This window comes from Sylvia atricapilla, chromosome 7, assembly GCF_009819655.1.
Source record: "Sylvia atricapilla isolate bSylAtr1 chromosome 7, bSylAtr1.pri, whole genome shotgun sequence".
NCBI lineage: Eukaryota > Metazoa > Chordata > Aves > Passeriformes > Sylviidae > Sylvia > Sylvia atricapilla.
In genome coordinates, this window is record NC_089146.1 from 21,576,669 (window position 1) to 21,590,678 (window position 14,010).

Consider the following 14,010-nt stretch of genomic DNA (forward strand, 5'->3'; position numbering starts at 1 on the left):
CAAGGTCTTCTGCTGAGGAGCATGACAGGACAGATGGGTCTAATGGAAATTCTTGCATTTATTCAGAACTTAAAGGCCAGATTATTTTTTATTTGGACTATCCAAAAATTCTCAGTTATTTTCTGAAATCCCAAAATGTTCTTATCTAAAATGTGCTTTTTTCCATAGTGTGATAACTGTTTTATCCATAGTGTGATAACTTCACGTTTTCATTATGTAGTGGCTTAACTCCTTTTTCTTTTATAATAAACAGGAAAGCAGAAGTCTCTAACAATGCATTAAATAAATAAGAAAAATGAGGTTGAGGCACAAACTCAAAGCTCTTTAACACTGTTGAATTTGAATTACATTATAAATTCAAGTAGGTCTTTCTGATTTACAGAATTCTTGGTTTGTGTTAGCAGGTTGGGAGAGTGGAGAGGTTCAGTTACGATGAAAAAGCAGACACAATCTAAGTGAAAAATCTTAATAAAACTTTTAAGCGACATTTCAACACTATCATCTTTGACTTTGTGTAGGGTATTAATAGGTTGAATATATTCGGATTGAATAGTCATTCTTGAAAGCAGAGTCATAGTCCAAGACTGCATAAACTTCGATACAGACCAGAACAAAATGCTAGAAAATGAACTGTTAATGCTTTGTGAGTGGTGCCCCTCAGAATTTGGGTAATGTTCTTGGTGTGCTCTTGGGCTGAGCAATGTCAGAGAGCCCAGCAGTGGGAGGACTGGTACCTGTCTAAACTGTTCCTGCTCCAGCCTTTGCTATAGCTTTTCTCTTCATGGCAAACCTCCTCCTGATAAAATGAGCAGATATTTTTAATGGAATTCCATTTTGCAAACTGCATTGAGTTAAGTCAGTCATTGCTAACTTTTCTTTTTGATGCCTCCCTTCTTTCACCTTTTGCCTTGTTTATATAGTAATTCTCTTTATCTTTGTGTTTTCTGTCTTTGATTTCTGTCACATTTTTACTAGGGCTAAAGATGAAATCTTCCAGGCAAGATGGAGATTTAAAGATGTTCTTCATGCTATCAGTTGTATATTCATACTGTTTTTATTCCTCTTTGTTCTTACTACTTCATGCCTTCAGGGTAAAAGCTTTTGGGTAAGGGGAATCTATTTTTAATATCAAAAATAGGAGAAGCAAATCCATTTATGTAGTCCTACTTAAGGTTTCAGGTCTGCTCACAAATCCATGTAGGTTATTAGAGAAGCAATCCACCCCTGTGACTATAGAGTATGCAAGAATTAAAAATAGTATTTTAATGTGTTCAATTTAGATTCTGTTTCAGTGTTCTGATGCCTTGCATATTTATATCTGGGCAAATTTCTGTAAGACTTGCACTGTATTACTGCAGTGCAGTCCATCAGAGTTGCAGCATCAGTTCTCTTAAAATTCACGAGTGAACAACTGAGCCATTCGGTTTGCAAAACTCACAGGGTGTGCCTTCAAAATGTTCAGCTCACAGCCAGCTTGGGTAGGACGAATAACATGAATGGAACTAGAATCAATATTGCTTCAAAAATAATAGATACTTGGATATGTTTCTGGGATGCTTTACAAACTGTCAAGCAAAGTCTATCTAGCAGGTTCAAAATAATATAGAATTTCTTTCCTCTGCTGGGAGAGAAATTTTATTTTTGAGCCTGTGTTAGATTTACCACTGTAGAGACATAACAAGTTTCAGATGTAAGCTTAGAATAATGTCCTGAGACAGCATGTTGAGTCCCCAGATTTTATTACTTTCTGCTAATTTAACTGTAAAACATTTTTTAAAATGACCAAATTAGCTAGGAACTTCTACATATATATATTAGGACAGTTCAGATGAAACTGCTCTTTAATTTTTAGGGAGTGGCTCAAATGTGCTCTTGTATGAATTGTAATGCATGTCAAATAATTTCACTGGAGAGCTGACCTAAGTCAAACTCTTTTCACTTTTAGAGCTGTGGTATCAAATGATTCTGCCTCCCCATCTTGATTCATCAAAGAAGTACCCTCTGCTCCTTGAAGTGTAAGTTTTCAATCACATGGCAGTGTTGTGTTAATAATCACTTTCATCTACTTCAAATGTTCTTAATAAGGAAACGAAAAGCTGGCATGTTTTCTAATTACTTCTTGAAGTAGTTTTAAGATGGAATGAAAAATAGGGGTTTAACCCAGTTCATGGTGGATTCCTGGTGCCCTAAGATGATGTAATGCCTATTGAGCACATACTCTGGCAGTGGCACTGAGGCAGATACATCCTATGGGATTTAACAGCCAGGATGTTCGTGTTAGCTTGCCTCCTCCTCTGCTCATGATGCTCCTCAGAAATAATCTTTGATGAAATCACTTTCCAGAATGAAACCTTGAATAAGTCTTGTATTCTAAAGCTGAAGTAGTGTATGTGACATTGCATTTTTCTGTGATATTTGACTGTCTGTCAGTGTTCACAAACGTCATCCTGTGGTCAGGATTGCATTTGCTCTGGTTTCTTTTCATAAATACAAGGCCATGAGCATGTGCTGATTGGTCTGGTCTTCCTCAGGCACTTCTGTTCATCCTGGTATGTTTTCTTCTAACTTTGAATTACTGAATTTTAGCTATGCATTAATACAAAAATATAAAGTTACTCCATTTTATGAAAAGGTGACTCTAAAAGGAAGCTGGCTGTTGGATGTTAGATGCATCTTTATATAATACATCTTTATATAATTTGGTAGCACTTTTTGATGTGTCTATTGAACATTTTAATGAGCAGCCAGTGCTCTTGGCTTCTTAAGACTTGTTTTGGTTATGATAATATTTTTATTGACTTACCTGGACCTTTGTCAGGATTCACCTCTGGTTCACAGTGATCTTAATATCAGAAATTGCTTTGGAAGTACAGGGATCCATAGCTTGAATTAAATTTCCAGTAGTTTTTCCTGTGCTTTTAAAACTGATAAAAGTGGGCTATAGAGCCATAGGAGCCATTCTTCTATTTCTTACTCTGTTCAACAGTGGCTAGAGAAGTGCACTGCACAGAATTTTACCATCAAGACACTTAGAATACAATTTCATAGTGATCAAGTGCTTCTGAAATAATTTAAAGTAAAAAGTTAAAATTATAGTTTTGCTTCCTTTTCCTCAGCCTGCATAAGAAATAGTTCAGACTGATGAGACACTGAAAATGCAGAAAATGATATTTTTCGTTTTTCCAATTGAAGGCTATTTATTGATTTCAGACTTAAACCAAATAAATCATGGGTGAATGGAACAGAAATAGTTAGAGAACATCACTTTGAAACTCAGGTGACTAGATATGCCAAAACAAAAGAAAACTTGGCTTGGATTTCTGATAAGCTGCTTCAAGTCAAAATAATGAAGGTTTCTTATTAGAGCAGAAAGGAGTAAAATGTAAAAGAAAAATCAGTCTGCTTTTTTTATTAACAGCTGAAGTTTTAAAAAACCATTTTGCTTTAGTGGCACCTTGGAGTCAGTCAGTGATGCTGTTCTTGTTTCCTCAGTTTGATTTGAAGGTTTATCCTGGTTTAGAGGCCCGAATTGTCAGCAATAATTATGTTTCAAATGCTCGACGTGAGAATACGTGGCGAGTAAATGCCTGAATTTTGTGACATTTTTCCCCTAGGTATGCAGGACCTTGTAGTCAGAAAGTGGACCAGGCCTTCCGGATCAACTGGGCGACTTACCTGGCGAGCACAGAGCAGATCATCGTGGCCAGCTTCGACGGGAGGGGCAGCGGCTACCAGGGGGATGAAATCATGCATGCAATAAACAGAAGGCTAGGGACCTATGAAGTGGAAGATCAGATAGAAGCAGCCAGGTGAGCAGCAGGGAAAGGTCAACACCTGCTCCTTCTTTTACATGCTTATTGCGCAGGGGGAAAAAAGGTGACGGTTTCAAAACGTCATCTTGGAAATATTGGCAAAAATTAACTATGTTCTGCTTCATTTTGTACGCTGAAGTGGGTCATTTATAGGCCAGTCATCATTTTATGCTTAAAAAGAGAGGAGAGGTAATGCTGTAATACCAGTTAACCATATCTCTGATTTTGTGGAGATGATTTTATAGAGATGGTATGTGTCATATTATGCTACCGAGGAACTTGGAGATGGAAGTTCTGCTTCAAGCTTTTTGCAAGTTTAATTCTGTTGTCACAGAATTATGATAAATACTCAGCTTTTAAATGATAGTTCATGGTTTTCACTTGGTTTATGCTTGTAGAACCTCCCTAAAACAAAAAATCCTAGTATGCATATCTCAGAATTGCAATTAAGTGATCTCATAGGATTTTCTATGTGGGATTTTAAAATGTTGAGGAGTTTAAACAATTAGAATTTCACAGTCTTCTTGATTTTTTTTTTTTTGATGACTGTGTTTACATTATTCTGTTCATTATTGCTGCATTTTGATTTTTGTACATCTTTAAAAAAAGGACAAGGCAGGTAATGAAATCTAACCTATTACAATATGAATGTCAGTGAATGTGGGTTGAGGGGTTTCCAAGTGTCATATGCATAGATGTTTTTCTAAATTTCCTAAAGACACACATGCCTGAATTATTGTATGTTTTCATATGCAGTTGCTCTGATGAAGTGGGAAATGTTTATTTGTACAATAGAAAGAGACAGACTTGATAGGAAAGGGCCACATCTGTAGAATGGCAGATACGTACAGTCTGTTAAGTTTAATTATTAATTAATTTAGGTCTGTTCAATTATTCTGTTTGCTTTCAGAAAATTTTCTGAAATGAGCTATGTTGATGAGGACAGAATAGCTATTTGGGGTTGGGTAAGTACTGAAATAATTTTGGCGGGAAACTATTTAATTTTAACAACTATTTGTTGTGCTGCCATGTGTGTGAGATCCTGCAGTGCTTCATGTGAGGCACCTCATGTGAGGCCACAGCACAGTCCTGTCTTTTAATTGATGAAGTTCATCGTCACCTTTTACAATCATTCAGGAGTCTTTGTAAGAGAAATTAGGACTACTAGAGGGACTAAAAACCGATTTAAACAGATGCTTCCAAGTTCCTGTGAATAATATGAACCTATAGTCAAAAGAATAAAAAGTCCAAGCATGTATTCAACAGTAGTTCTTCAGTTGGATGACTGATTTTAAAAAAAGATGTGAAATTACACTTGAGCCAGCTGTGTGGGATGGTTATTGAGCTTTTTGCAACCAGAGGCCAGATTTCTCAAACTCGATGCATCTTTAAAACCTAGTACAGTAGATGGAAATATTTCATAGTTTAATAGCACATGCATAGCCCCTCAGCTGCAAAGCTAAGTGTGTACATAGTGTTAGTGATTCCAGTGCTGAATTAAATTGTTCACTGAAATTCGGGCACTGCAGGTGACAGGCACCGATGAATAACTTGCTTGATGGCAATATGATGTCTTAAATAGCTTTTCTTCTGAGGGTAAACACCTCTGTTATATGAAGTCACATGTAATGGTATTAACTGTAGCGAAAGGAAAATTCTTCCTGCAGAAATTGACGATTTGATGCAATCCCATCTTAAGTCCGTATGACCCTCAGGATAAATATTACATGAGCATTCCTCCTTGGAGCTACATTGGGATTATGCATCCTGGACTCTGAACCTGTGGGCAAACAGATTTTCTTTATCTCTTGAGTTTTTAGATTATCAGCCTCTCACTGTCAGCCTGTCACTATGTACATAGATTTTGTTTGCTACAGATTCAGCAGTAATATCTTTACGATGGCCAGGTTAGGCATTTATACAGTGTTTAATTACTAAGTGCATGTGTTACTGTGCTAATCTCATTGGAAGGATCTGGGAATTGAATTTGGACCAAACATTTAAGGACTTTGAAATAAGATGCAATTCCCTTTGCCTGTAATCTGTTTTTAAGACAGGAATGAGATCCAGAAATAGCTCTTGTTTTTGAATGTGGGTGGGCTCATTTTCCCAAATAACCCATTCAAACTCTTGTGAGGGCAGTCATTTGGGCGGTTGGTGACAGTGTTTAGGTATCTTACTGCCTGGATGCTCAAGTGTGTCAGATATTTACTCATCTGTGTATCAGGCTAGACTGTGAGTAAATTTTCTGTGCGTAGCAAGGAGTGTGTTGTTGCACAGTTCCTCCCACAGACTCAGCAGATCCTTCACTCCCCAGTCACAGTCTTGCTCCTGACACTTTGGGGGAGAGCTAGGGAATGAGCTACCATAGGCCTGCTCCAAGGGAGCTGTAAATTTTTGGATGCCCTGTTGCAACTACTCATCAGACACACTGTGGGCCAGAGCTCTACTTCCACCCACTCCCCCAGCACAGGAAGGGGCACAGTAGTTCAGCAGTGTGTTGTTTCCTGTCTTTTGCTGCTGCCTACAGTGCTACCAAACACAGTCATCCCCAGCTGAGTCACAGTTCAGCAGCGTTCATGCCCTTTCTCCCCATCGGGTTCTCATTCATCAGTGCCACAGCTGCCATGCGCTGTTTGGTGCCTGTTTCCCCGACTGAGCAGGCTGGCTGAGATCTGACCCAAATTCAGAATGGAGTTCATTAATATGAAAAACGCTGAGCCTATAAATGCCTGATGAGCTGTGTAGCAGATGGGCCCCATCCTTTCCCTTCCGACTAAAATAACAGCAATGTTTTCTTCTCAGTCTTATGGGGGATATGTGACCTCCATGGTGCTTGGCTCTGGAAGCGGCGTGTTCAAGTGTGGAATAGCGGTTGCCCCCGTGTCACGCTGGCAATATTATGGTATGTGAGGGCTTCCTTGTTACAAGGATTCCCATATGTCTTCTCGTGTACACGCTGCAAAGCGTGGATTCATAGTGCAGAACTTTTGATTATCTACTGGATGCCATGTAAATGCCACTTGGTCTGTTTTTTATGAACTCGTGGCCACTTCCAATAGATAACTTCAGGTAATCCAAGTAACCATTAATGAAGGCCGTTGCGTTATTGGTAGTGCTGCTGTGTCTGTGTTTGCTTTGAAACCAGCATTGTGGACCAGAAATCCATCGCAATTAAATGTCTGGGTCTTCAAAATGAAACCTCACTTACAAGAATGAACTGTGATGGTTAACTTTGAACTTGCACTGTAATTCACCCTCTCAAAGTAACACAATAGGATTTGAATTGTCTTAGGTTGGTTGGTCAGGGCTTTTTTAGCATGTAAAATTTGGATTTCATAAATCTAATTCATGTTGAGAATAGCTTGATGTGAGAAAAACCTGATCAAGTGGACAAGTCTCTACATGCTTCAAGCCTTTAGAGCATAAGGTTTCAAGTAGTTGCATGAGGCTAAAATACAGTTATAGGGGCCCTCCTCCGAGATTAAAAAATAATGTAAAGTTATAAATAGGTGCTGGTACAATATGAACATATTTTAACATTTTTCTCAATTTATTTGTCCAAAAGCATTCAAGGGAATGCTTTCCCTGGCAAACCTCTGCTAAATAAAACATAATTTATCATTCTGCAACTAGCACAGAAGCTGTATAATAGCTAATTCAGCAGATCAGATCATACTGCCAGGCAGTAGCAGTAGTCTGTTGGGGACATAGGAACATATTCATAATATTTTGGACATGAATATTAAAGTATGACAGGAAATATATTTTTAATTATCAAGATCTCTAGAATTCCACTTTTAGCTAGTTAAAAGAAGGATTATGGAGGTATACATGTTCAGCATAAAAAAACCTCCAGTGCAACAACTCTGATGAGAAGTCAAAAATATGGCAGCAGAGAACTAACTCATATGGCTTAAAACAAAGTACCAAATCTGCAAATGGTAAAATGGCAGAAAAAATGTAGAAAATCAATTATTTTTTTATCAGTCAAGATGAATCCTAATATATTACTATATTTCTACAGTATAGATTTTTGGTAGTAAATATTTAGATAAAATAAATAGGATGTTTTTTCAGATGCTAGTAATTTACTGCCACATTTTTGGTAATTATTTTAGGATTACTGAAAGAATAACAATAAGGAAACACTGACACAAAGTACTATATTAATATTCAACATTCAGGTGTCCATGGCAACAAGAAGATTAAATATTCTGAATAATGATGGTTACCTACACCCCTCATTGTGGAAAACCTGATTTCCAGTATGCAATTGTTACAGCTTGTATCGATGGGTAAAACTGATGGTAGACAGACTGAAAATTAAGTAGCAGATTCTAATTTTGGGATTTTTTTAAAATTTCAGATTCAATATACACAGAGAGATATATGGGCCTTCCTACAGCAGATGATAATCTGAAGAACTATAATGTAAGAAACAAATCACTTTATTTCTTTTTTTTGTGTGTGTTGTTTCATTTCTAACCTACTGTATTGTACTTTAAACAGTTTAGTTCTTTCCCAGTGGAAGAAATATGTTTGTTTCCTATTTCCTGCTAGAACTGTTGCATTGTGCTGTTCGAGGCTGTAGTCTCAGGAGTTGGATTTGTACAAGGCACCTTCTTCTTGGTGAATGGTGTGGGGCTTCTGTTGTTTCTTTGGGGTGTTGGTGTTTTGGGTTGTTTTTGGGGTTGTTTTTTTTTACATTTAGTTCCATTTGACTACTTTGCTGACTGTAAAACAAGCTGTAAAAGCATATTTTAACCACCAAGAAACAAATTTGTTTTAAAATTTATATGTTGGTAAGCTAAGTATGCTTTATCTTAAACATTCTTCACAAAACCAAATGTACTCCCATTCTTTCTGAAATGTAACTTTTTTTTAAAATGGTCATTGTGTGAACTTCCCTGCTTTAGGAATCTGGAAGTTTGTCCAGGGAAAGCAAAATCTCCTAATACTAGATCACTTTGACAGGTAGGCAAATCCCTCTGTACTGAGATCGTATCAAATTGCAGACCAGCTGAGAGCCAGCAGTGTCAGGACTGAAATGTTGGCCCAGTCTCCATAAATACACGGTGTCCAAAGTTTGTTCTAATGTGACCAGTGTTTGCACAGAAGTGGGGGAATTCCTACATGTCCTGCTGAAAGCAAATCGCATGTAGATTGTTTGTCCTTGTTACAGCATGATTAATCAATTTTTTTACTTGCTCTTCTGTGTGCTAGATGATTTTTGTTGCCTCAAGGGCATTTTGAAGTCACAGGTAGCTGGGCATAGGGCAGAGCAGCCAAACTTTCTGTTAGGTTTTGTTAAACTTCAGGCTTCAGTAAAAATACAGTGGCTATGGGAGAACTGTGAGGAATCTGAGGGGTACTTTGTGGCCTGGTTGTTAGAGTGTTTCACAGAAGAGTCCAGCCATGGTGATACTGGAACCAAACATTGGTGTTAAAGGAGATAGAACATTCTCTGTATTTGGGTTGGTAAGCAGGGTAGAGAAGACAGTTTAGCACTGGTTGTGTGCATTAACAAAGTGTTAGGGGTAGAAAAACGGGTGGGGGTTGTTGCATTGATTCAAAAGTATGATAAAATATATAGATACATACATATATGTACTGAAACGTGGTTTGACATATACTTACAGTACTCCAGTGTTGTCAACTGCTGTATGAGATGTTCTGGTCAAGACTGGGGACAGTGGTAGTGACTGCTCAACAACTTGGTACTGTGTCTGTGTCTCCCTCTTCTAGCAACTGAGCTACTGGGCCCAGCAGGCACTGACCAGCAGCCTCAGCCACGTGCCTGCCTTTTTCCAAAAGTGTTTCTTTAAGGCAGTGGGAAGAGTAGGAGGTCTGCGAGGTAGCAGTGTAAATACAAGTTACTGTCGCTGTGCAGAACGAACGTTAACGCTCTGGGTGCACAAAGTCACTCACCAGCTTCACGGCACAGATGGCAACAGAGGACTGTTTAATCCTTTCAAGCCAGGAGTCGGATTTTCTTGGCATGGTATCCATTGCTGGCAATGGCCACGTTGAAACTGCCAGTACCAAAGAGCTAAAGGTTTCAAATGTGTTACTCAGAGGACTAATTGGGGAGAATGGTGGCTAGATGGAGGAGGAGTAATTGCCTAGATCAGATTGTCACACTTCGCTGCTGCTCCTAGAGAAAGGAAAATGCAACTTAAATCCTCATTTGTTGTTAAAAGCTCTAAATAATATAGTACTTGGACTTTACTTTTTACCTGGAGGGTGGGGTAGCTTGAGAGTGAGGTTGTTGTTTTTCATGTAGCCTCAATGAAAGCATTGTGGGATTTTGTTGTTGCTGAAGACCCTTACTGACTTCAGCCCAGAATGTTCCTGGCTTACAGCCCCTTTGTTCCATGTCCCAGTCCCAATAGCCAGCCTCCTGGCCCCTTGACACGGATGAGAGCTGTTTGCTGAAATGAATGTTTTTTGAGGTGAATGCAGAATCTGTAGTGAAAGCTAGTACTACAGCTGAAGCTGTTAAAGCTTGCACTGCTAACTCTGTGCTGTCAGGCTTGTGTGCTGCATCATATATTCTCTATCCTGCTGCACTGCTGCAAAGCTGACATAAAAAGTGGAAAGTTGCATAAACTGTAGCATGCACCCTGATTTAAAAGAAATTAGATGGTGTAGACACCTGCTTAGAGAAGATGAGCACTGCTAGGCACATTCCTAACACGTAGAGTACTATTAATGACTGAATACATAGACTCAAGAAATTAGTTGTGGTTAGAGGGGTACATCCTACCTTTGGATTACTGTGACATTTCATTTATTGAAGGCAGAGAGTCTAAGATCTTAAATATTGTTTGTCAGGAGTCAAGTCTGAGGGAGGACTCACGCTCCTAAGTGGGCTAATTAGGTATGTTCAGTGTCTTTTAAGGTAGTTGTAAACTATTAAAAAACAGAGGTTTGTAAAAGAGAGGAGCAAGCATGGGTGGTGCTCTACTATAATCCTAGGCTGAGTGGCAGAGAATCTGGCGGCCTGAAAGAAACATCCCTGATGCAAAAGACTCGAGACTGAATCAGGGCAGAGCTCTGGAGGTCAGATGCAGTAGCCATGTAAAGCATACCAAAGAGACTGTTCAACTTGTGAGAACATTATTTTGCAGTTCACTCTGAATTTGATATGCTTTTGGCAAGTGTTTGAAACAGTCATAGATTTGGCAATCTTTTTCTAGCAGATTTGAAATGTTCAGTCCTTAAGAACTGCTGCATCATTAGGTTATGCAAAACAGGGTACAATTTTGTAAATATGCCATCTTGTACTGATTTGACATTTGTTCTATTATCTGAGAATATGCTAAAGGGAGAGAGACCTTCAGTTTCAGCCAAACCTTAACTTGTTTGTGGAGTGCTGATAAAATGTTGACTGCTGTGTGATCTTTAGAAAAGCCGGTTACACTCAGCAGGGCCTAATTCTCAGTACTTGTGCATGTTACCTTTACAGAGCCTTTGTCCCAGCAGTAGAACTATAAAATGGAAGTGGTAAATAAAGTTGTATTTTTTTGCTGTCCACTTAAGGTTTGTTCAGCTGCTGTTGCTTTGTCATCTAACTGTGCCTAACTTGAGAGTGCTCCCTGTCTTGCAACCTTCTTTAAGGACACAAGGGTACTGTATCCTTACAGCATGTTTTAGGGAAGGGACTCTTCATGTTGAGTGTGAGTACAGCAAGTGAAGTATCACCAGTGATAAAAAAGCAGAGAAAGTATCTCATATGCTTCTACTTTCTGAAGTATTTTTACAAATTATTTTATTTTATTTTATGGCTGGAGAAGAAAAATAGTGACATCCTCTTTCTAAAACTGCTTTTGCCAAGTCAAGTTCTCAGAAGTGTAGCTTAGGTCAGCTTCCATTCACAGAAGGTTTACTTAAAACAGCATTGGTTTTCTGGAAGAAAGCATAGCAAGGTGTTCTATCAAGTTTCCCTCTGCACATGTGGAGAACTAGTCAAAGAATACTCATTGGTTTGGGGTGGGTTTTTTTGTTGTTTTTTGTTGGGAGGGGGGGGAGTGGTTTGTCTTTAATCTCACTGGGCCATTTCTTTCTCATCTGTTCTTGGTTTACCAGTGTTCTTCTGTGCATCAAAGTGCTCTCTTCATATTTTGGCACTCACAGCTAAATGTTCTTACTCCATGATACCAAATCATCTAAATGGAAAGTGTCCCACTTCCACTGTTTGTAGATTTCCACATACTGGATTTCTGCTGCTTTCTAGCCTTTGACTGTCAAAAGAGGGCAACTGCATTGTTACAGACTGGAGGGTGGGGTGTTTTTGCCTTCTCTGCTGAGCTTGGTTTTTAGATTTCATTGAATACATCCAAAGAACTCATTTAATGTATAGAAGGGTTCTGGTACGCTATTGTGTCATGACAAAAGGAATTTAATATTTGTACTTGCTTTAAAGATTCATGAGTGTACAAGTGTACAATAAGGAAATTAGAACACTTCTGTGTCTTGGCACTATAATGTATATGACTTTTTGGGGGTACTAAATGCAAATCCTTGTGCAAGGACACAGCCTTAGTACAAAATGGAGAAGAAAAAAGCAAATCACTAAATTCTTCTGTTCATAATTTTTAGTATTTTTTTTCTTGCCTTCCTTGTCTTATCAAGCTAAAATGTCTTTTCCCTGTTGTTCCTCTTCTTTCTCTGGTCATGGCAGAGTACCATCCTATTCCCTTGCCTTGACTAAATTAAAAATCTTATCTGAAATCCTTACTGTCTTCATTCTTTAGTCACAGTAGCAAGTCATGTGGGCTAGAATGTTCTAGGCAATATATTGTTACTATGTTTTAAATTTCTTGATTAATCATAGTTGCTGATTATTTCATCTTTTCATCAACACTGTATCGTGTTTCCATTCCCGAAATGTAGCTTGACTTCTATTTAGAGATTTGGTCTAGTGATTTTCGTTCAGGCATTTCTCTCTAGTGTTTGGAGAGCACATTTTTCTAAACTTCTTGTTACCCAATTTTACTGGAGACTAAGGCAGTATTAGCTCTAGTATTAGCCTTACCTGCAGGTTAACCTTGTACTGGGGAAGATAACGTGTGTAGCCTCTGCAAGATCTACTCCTTGCTCTCACAGGGTGCACTGTTGCCATGGCAACTTTTTTTTTTTTTTTTTTTTTTTTTTTTTTTTTTTTTTTTTTTTTTTTTTTTTTTTTTTTTTAAATTTGTCTGCAGTCACACAGGAAACCTGTGGCACTCGGTGTGCTGCAGGCTACCAACGTGCTGGCCATGCACTGAATGTGTACTTCACTCCAGAGCTCTTCCCTCTGCAGCTGCCCTTTCCTTTGCAGCCATAACCTTGGTAACAAGTGCAGGTGTGTGTGCAGTGTGAGCACCCAGCCCCTGGTGTGTGACCATATCCCGTGGCAGTTCAGAGGGGGGTAAGCAGGGCTGTGCTTGGTTTGAGCTGAAGGACCCCAGACAGTGTCAACACGAATCAAAGTCAGTTAGTAGCAAGTCATATCTTAATAAGTAGCACCTTTTTTCTTTTTTTTTCCCTTTAATTTCAGAGTTCAACAGTAATGGCCAGAGCTGAAAAATTCAAGGAAGTTGAATATCTCCTTATTCATGGAACAGCAGATGGTGAGTTGCAGTTAATTAGACATTTTAGTATTACAGACAGGTTTGCAATTCTACTACTGACAAAACAAAACCATGAAGGGGCAAGGCTGTTACATTTGCGTCAATATAATAATACTGCTTTTTGCAACTAATCTGCGTTTCAGTCAGCAGTGCTGGGGGGTCTAGTGTGTTCATTGCTTTGATTTTCCCCCAGAGTATTACAGAAGCAGTTTTTGTTTACCTTTTTCCTCTTCCACTTTTCAGATAATGTTCACTTTCAGCAAGCTGCACAGATTTCCAAAGCTCTTGTTGATGCTGAAGTGGATTTTCAGGCAATGGTATGGTTCTCTTTTGTTTATCATTATACAAATGAGAATAATAACATTAAGTTCCCTGTGGTAAGGTAATTCATTGCCTTCTTAAATGGAAGTTCATATAGTTGCATTTCATGTTCAGTAACTGAAATGTGAACATCAAGCACATATTTTATTTCTGCACAAGAAAAACTGTAAAGCAGTGCCATCTCATACTCGACCCTTTTTACCTAATCTTTAATTTTCTTTAAATTTTCGTGTTCGCAGACAAACAGCCAGTCCCAGCCT

The 14,010-nt window shown here is 38.5% G+C and overlaps 1 protein-coding gene across 1 annotated transcript in view; it reads left to right on the forward strand.

Moving 5' to 3' along the window:
* Positions 1–14,010, forward strand: part of DPP4 (dipeptidyl peptidase 4) — a 40,227-nt gene that overhangs the window by 24,567 nt on the left and 1,650 nt on the right. The window contains exons 19-25 of the mRNA XM_066322884.1: positions 1,946–2,015; positions 3,615–3,809; positions 4,723–4,777; positions 6,618–6,717; positions 8,182–8,246; positions 13,357–13,429; positions 13,673–13,746. Of these exons, the coding sequence (XP_066178981.1) occupies positions 1,946–2,015; positions 3,615–3,809; positions 4,723–4,777; positions 6,618–6,717; positions 8,182–8,246; positions 13,357–13,429; positions 13,673–13,746 (632 nt within the window). The remainder of the gene's footprint in view (positions 1–1,945; positions 2,016–3,614; positions 3,810–4,722; positions 4,778–6,617; positions 6,718–8,181; positions 8,247–13,356; positions 13,430–13,672; positions 13,747–14,010) is intronic.